This window comes from Bufo bufo, chromosome 3 (assembly GCF_905171765.1).
Source record: "Bufo bufo chromosome 3, aBufBuf1.1, whole genome shotgun sequence".
Classification (NCBI taxonomy): Eukaryota; Metazoa; Chordata; class Amphibia; order Anura; family Bufonidae; genus Bufo; species Bufo bufo.
This window is the reverse complement of record NC_053391.1, coordinates 275,570,858-275,577,774: the sequence shown is the minus strand read 5'-3', so window position 1 is coordinate 275,577,774 and position 6,917 is coordinate 275,570,858. Positions and strand designations below refer to the sequence as shown.

Sequence of the window (6,917 nt, the reverse complement as noted above, 5' to 3'; positions counted from 1 at the left end):
TAAGACGATTTTTTGAAGTATAAAGAGCCCAGGAAAGCGGCACTAACATGGATAACAACACACTCAAGATAATCTATAAGGTACTGTTGCTAGTTTATAAAGTGAAAATGAGGTGAAAGGTTCGCTTTAACGTCTGTGATGCTCAAGATGGTTTCCATCTCTTGAACGCCTTAGGCTACTTTCACACTAGCGTTCGGAGCGGATCCGTTTGATGTTTCATCAGACGGATCCGCTCCGATAATGCAGACGTTTGCATCCGTTCAGAACGGATCCGTCTGCATTATTACTTAGAAAATTTTCTAAGTCTGAAAGTAGCCTGAGCGGATCCGTTCAGACTTTACATTGAAAGTCAATGGGGAACGGATCCGCTTGAAGATTGAGCCATATAGTGTCATCTTCAAGCGGATCCGTCCCCATTGACTTACATTGTAAGTGTGGACGGATCCGCTCGCCTCCGCACGGCCAGGCGGACACCCGAACGCTGCAAGCAGCGTTCAGGTGTCCGCTCACTGAGCGGAGCGGAGGCTGAGCGCTGGCAGGCGGATGCATTCTCAGTGGATCCGCCTCCACTGAGAATGCATTGGGGCCAGACGGATGCGTTCGGGGCCGCTCGTTAGCCCCTTCAAACGGAGCGCACGAGCGGACACCCGAACGCTAGTGTGAAAGTAGCCTTATCTGGGTGGGAAGTGAGAAATCAGTTTTTCACATGTGATATTTTTATAAAGTCGGTCTTTACGGACGTTGTGATACCAAATATGTGTAATTTTTTTAATTAGTTTTTCCAGAGTTACACAATAAGGGCTCATGCACACGACCGTTGTTTTGATCCGCATCCGAGCTGCAGTTTTTGCGGCTCAGATGCAGAACCATTCACTTCAATGGGGCCGCAAAAAATGCCGACAGCACTCCGTGTGCTGTCCGCATCCGTTGCTCCGTTCCGTTGCCCGCAAAAAAAAATAGAACATGTCCTATCCTTGTTCGTTTTGCGGACAAGAATAGGCGTACCGCAAAAAAATGGAACGGTCGTGTGCATGAGGCCTAAGGCAAATTTCACATGAGACAGTTTTCTATCCAGATGCGATGTGTGCAGCAAACACCAAGGTGAGTAAAGGGTTAAAAATGCAACACTTTCACAAGCGTTTTTTCAAGCAGGGCAAAAGAAAAAAAGGATGTCTATAAGCATGCTCTGATTTAAAAAATTCCAATTTGCAAAGAAAATGAAACTCAAGTATCAAAAAATGCTTGTTGGTGCCGGGTTTCATAATTCCCATAAACGTCCATGTAACCTCTGGAGTTGGTATTTTTTCTTAAAAAAACGCAGCAATACAACCGTGCCAGCAACCATAGGCTCCCATCACAGACAAATTTGCTCTGGTATTTTTTTACTACTATATATATACACACAATAAGAGCTCATGCAAAACACGGATACCGGCCGCGCGTGTTCTGCATTTAGCGGAACAGAACGTCCTGGCCTCTATAGAACAGTCCTACCCTTGTCCATAATACGCAAGAATAGGACATACGGATGTGGACAGCACACAGTGACCCCATTGGTCCACATCCAATCAGCAAAAAATACGGATCAGGTGCAGAGAAAAACAACGGTGGTGTGCATGAGCCCTAAGAACTACTTGTGTTTTTATGGTGTTTTCACACAGAGGTTTTTTTGGCATTTCGTTGGGCGTTTTCCCCCATAGATGAGTGGCTAATAAAGCCAGTAGCACTGAGGCATGTCATCCACAGCGGGGGCACATCTGTCACCTCATCCCCTCAGAGTCCCGCATCCCCTCACCTCGCCGCCCTCCCCGGTGCCATCTCTTCAGATTACACGTGAACCGGATCCCGCCCCCACTCCTCTATGGTGGATGCCAAGCCGGGGGTGTGTGCTGTCTCGTCTGCCGAGCAATTGGCTCCCTGTCCCTCCTGTTACCTATTGTTCTGGTCGAAGGTCTGGGAGGGTATTGAACGAGAGCGAACACCGAGAAATATGGTGGAACGGTGACGGCTGCTGCGAGCTCCTGCGGTACTGAGGGGACGTCACAAAAGCGGCATCATGAGCAAGCAAGGAGACTGCAGTGTCAGGGTCACGCTGAGGTAAGGGGCAGTGTTCTGCATTGGGAGCACTGCGGCCCGTTTGCTGCACTGCGTGTGGAGGCTTCAATGTATATTTCATGAGCAGATCTATGTGTTTGTTGGGTGGGGCACAATTTCTGGAAAGGTGGCCACCAGTGAAGCTGAGATGAATGTCACATTCAGTGTGTGCACCACAGCATTGTCTTCCTGGCAGTCCGAGGATGTGGTTTCACACAGCATCTTATCTAACCCTTTAGGGACCAGGCCAGTTTCCATTTTTAACCCCCCCTTCCAAGAGCCATAACTTTTTACATTTACCATTCACATAGCCATATGAGGGCTTGTTTTTTGAGGGACAAGTTGTATTTTTTCTAATGGCACCATTTAATTTACCATATCATTATTGAAAATGGAGTGAAATAATAAAAAAAAAGAATTCTGCTTTTGTTTGTTGGGTTTTATTTGATATAGTTTTTAGGGTTTGTATTACTATAGTTATATTTTGCTATAGTTTTGCTAGTTTTAATAAAACACATTATATGGGTATTGGTAAACACCTCTATCACTGAACTCAGATGTTCCATTCAGTCCCATTGCCACAGGTGTATAAAATCCAGCCCCCGGCCATGCAGTCTGCCTTTACTGAAATTTTGTGTAAGAATGTGTCCTTCTAAAGAGCTCACTGAATTGGAGGGTACTCCTGTAATAAGATGTCACCATTAGTTCATGAAGTGTCTTCCCTCCTAGATATTCCTTGGTCACAGATGAATTGTATTATTACAAAATGGAAGTGTTTAGGAACCACAGAAATCAGCCAAGAAGTAGCAGACCAAGTACAGTTAGAGTCAGCAAGTGCTGAGGGGCAGAGTACATATAAGTCACCAACACTCTGCTGACTCTCCAGACCTCCTCTGTGGCATCAAGCACAAGCGAGCTTCATGCTGTGGGTCTCCATAGTCGAGTAGGGTGGTGTAAAGCACGCTGCCACTGGACTCTGGAGCATTGGAAACGTGTTCTGTGAAGTCACAAATCCATAGTTGTCATCTGTCCAGAATTTGCAAGGATTGTCCCTGATTTTCAGAGACCGTCCATGCAGATTTGGGCTGCCACGTTCCAAAAATGGGAGAGGCTAATGTGATGACAGGCAGAGAAGGACTAGATTCCCCTACCTTATCAAGTAAAATGGTAAGTATGCAAACCATCCTTCTCTCTCTGGCAGTTTGACGGACAAGAATTGGTTTGGACTGGAGAATGCCAGGAGAATGTTACCTGCCTTACTGTACTGTACTGTAGTATGTAATGCCCTGGGGTTATTTTTCAGGGGATGGCCTACAAGGGAAGTCTTAATGCTTCGTGCGTCCAACTTTGTGGGAAGAGTTTGGGAAAAGTCCTTTTCTGTTCAGGCATGAATGTGCCCAAGTGCAAATAAAGTGACGCTTAGGTGAGTGTAAGAACTTGACTGGCCTGCGCAGAGCCCTGACCTCAACCCCCTCAAACACCTTTTGGGATGAACTAGAATGGAGATTGTATAGAAGAAAAGAAAGTTCAGCAGCTCTTACCTGCCCCACCTTCACCTGTGAGCACGGAGGACCCGTGTCAGGCCCGGGTAACGTATTGCAATATGGTCGAAGAAATCCAGCTCCACTTCGGTAAAGGAAAAATTTATTTTGCTTGCAGTAAAATCACATTCAGTTACAGTTGCAAAGTCGTTGTCTACATGTTTCGGGCTACTGAAGACAATTTGTGCCCTTACTCATGACACGTGTCATGAGTAAGGGCGCAAATTGTCTTCAGTAGCCTGAAACATGTAGACAACGACTTTGTAACTGTAACTGGATGTGATTTTACCGCAAGCAAAATAAATTTTTCCTTTACCGAAGTGGAGCTGGATTTCTTCAACCATATTGCAGAATGGAGATTGTGTGTCACAAAATCTCCTGAATGAATGGGCAAGTTCCCACACACTCCAAAATCTTGCAGAAAGCCTTCCAGAAGAGTGCAAGCAGTTTTAGCTGCAAAGAGGGGACCAAATCCAAAATAATGCTTACAGTTTACAATGGGATGTGAAAAAAGCTCCTGTAGGTGTAATGTGTAGGTGTCCCAATACTTTTATCCATGTAGTTTATAAACCTTTGAAAAAGATCTACATTTTGATTTCCCCCCACCATAATCTAACTCCCATAACCTAATGTTTCTGTCTATAGAGCTGCATGAGGGTTTTTATGGGGTGAGCTGTAGTTTCTATTGGTTATCTGAGGTACATATAACTTTTTGATCTTTTTTTGTTCAGTTTTTTTCAGGGGGTAATGTGACCATTTTTTTTTTTTCCATTACGACTATTTTTCCATTTTCAAACATACCTGAGTTTTCACAAAAATTTTGCATAGTGGTTCTCCTTCTTTGTACAGTCATAACTGTGAAGGAACAGTTATGTTTAGACTTCTCTAAAGTCTCTTTCAGCCTTATTATTCCCTGTTTCAGCTGCACAGCTAGATGCATGTCTCTCACAAGCAGTGGTGTCTCACTTCTGCCAGTACTGTATGCAGTGACCTCATTTCCCCTACTTCCCACTATGTTTATTTTCTTCTAGGGAGCTCAGAAAGCTGATAAGAAAAGAAAGATTAGACTTACAGACACACAGGAGCCTTTATGCTATTCACAGAATCATTAACTATGTTAAAGATAGGTCATCAGTATAAAAATCTCAGAAAATCCCCCAGAAAAACCTGTGATGATATCACCGCCATGTGAACAATGCAAGAGGGGAGCTCAGCAGTGTGGAGAAGTGGTGGTTAAGGACCTGTGATGATGTGACATAAAGGAGCTTTGTATGGAGGATAAGAAAGTGGAGAAGCGATGGATTAAGTGTGAGCCAGAGAAATGCTGGCAGCAGTGGGTCCAGGCCCAGGACATATACTCTACAGTGGCACTGGTTAGACAGGCCCCTGAGTCCAGTGCTGTGCTAGTAAGGGTCAAGACTCAGGAAGACCTAGCACTGGTGAAAAACATCACAACACTATCCAGCACAATGAAGTTCTTTACTTATTCAATGCTCATCCTGCCCAGACACAGTTTAGGACCAAAAGAGGAGAGTAGCAGCAGCACGTGGTTGACCTGAGTGGAATGTGGTATCTGGGCATTAGGCAGATAAATCTCTGAGGATTTAAGTCACTGACTAATAGATCAGTGACACGACACAAAAAGAGTGGAGTAGAACAAAAGGTGGGGGACTCAGTAGGAGGTAGGGGACACTGACATGTATGGGCGTATGAATAATGCCTACTGGCCTCCTGAGGTTTAGGGTGTTGTCAGTGCTGTGTGGGACCTATTAAGAGATTGTATGGGGAGGGGGGGTCTTCAAAAAATTTCTATGGGGCTCAGTAATTTCTAGTTACCCCCAGATTAAGGGACCATAGGTATATAGCTCCTGTGCAGGGATCTGGACTTCGCTGCTGCAAGTCTCCAGGATGCATCTGCAGAGTAGTTGCCAACTGGTGGAGTAAATGGGGAAAGTGAAACCAAATAGAGCCAAGGTCAGTACCGGAAAACGGCAGAGTGTCAGGGATCCAAATACAGGGGCAGAGCAGGGATAAAAGAGGAGAGGGAACTAGAAGTGACAGAATAGCAGGCAAAAGGAACGTCATGCAACCCAAGTCAGTACCAGTCCAGATAATAGAAAGGAATAAGGGCTCTTTCACACTTGCGTTGTCCGGATCCGGCGTGTACTCCATTTGCCGGAATTACACGCCGGATCCGGAAAAACGCAAGTGAACTGAAAGCATTTGAAGACGGATCCGTCTTCAAAATGCGTTCAGTGTTACTATGGCACCCAGGACGCTATTAAAGTCCTGGTTGCCATAGTAGTAGTGGGGAGCAGGGGAGCAGTATACTTACCGTCCGTGCGGCTCCCGGGGCGCTCCAGAATGACGTCAGAGCGCCCCATGTGCATGGATGACGTGTCCATGCGATCACGTCATCCATGCGCGTGGGGCGCCCTGACGTCACTCTGAAGCACCCTGGGAGCCGCACGGACGGTAAGTATACTGCTCCCCAGCTCCCCACTACACTTTACCATGGCTGCCAGGACTTTAGCGTCCTGGCAGCCATGGTAACCATTCATAAAAAGCTAAACGTCGGATCCGGCAATGCGCCAAAACGACGTTTAGCTTAAGGCCGGATCCGGATTAATGCCTTTCAATGGGCATTAATTCCGGATCCGGCCTTGCGGCAAGTGTTCAGGATTTTTGGCCGGAGCAAAAAGCGCAGCATGCTGCGGTATTTTCTCCGGCCAAAAAACGTTCCGGTCCGGAACTGAAGACATCCTGATGCATCCTGAACGAATGCATTAGGATAAAACTGATCAGGATTCTTCCGGCATAGAGCCCCGACGACGGAACTCTATGCCGGAAGAAAAGAACGCAAGTGTGAAAGAGCCCTTTATTTTCTTCATCTCACTATGGTATGCACATCATGTATTGGGTATAACAGGTCATGTGTTATTCCCACAGGTTACCTGTTTTTTCATTCATGCCAATGAGAGATCCAGCTTACATACTTTCATTGTATTAAGCTTATTGTTTATTTGGATCTTGGTTTTGTTCAGATCTATGTAAATGTTTTTCTATTTTTAAATGTGTTTTAGCACCAACACGATCTTAGCTATTTCTAGGACCGGGTCGGCTTAAAGGGAGTCTGTCACCACTATATGACCACTTACATGGCGCTGTAGCACACCTATACATGATTCTAATGGTACCTTTGTTATTTTCTTTAGACACCCAGAAGCAGGAAAAACGACGTTTATTTCATATGCAAATGAGCACTCGCAAGTGCCCAGGGGC

At 45.6% G+C, this 6,917-nt stretch overlaps 1 protein-coding gene across 1 annotated transcript in view; it reads left to right on the top strand.

The window, feature by feature from the left end:
• The first annotated feature begins 2,006 nt into the window (after window positions 1–2,006).
• The window catches only part of KIF21B (kinesin family member 21B), a 1,425,990-nt gene continuing 1,421,079 nt past the window's right edge, over window positions 2,007–6,917 (top strand). The window contains exon 1 of the mRNA XM_040424150.1: window positions 2,007–2,097. Within this exon, the coding sequence (XP_040280084.1) occupies window positions 2,057–2,097 (41 nt within the window). The 5' untranslated portion in view covers window positions 2,007–2,056. The remainder of the gene's footprint in view (window positions 2,098–6,917) is intronic.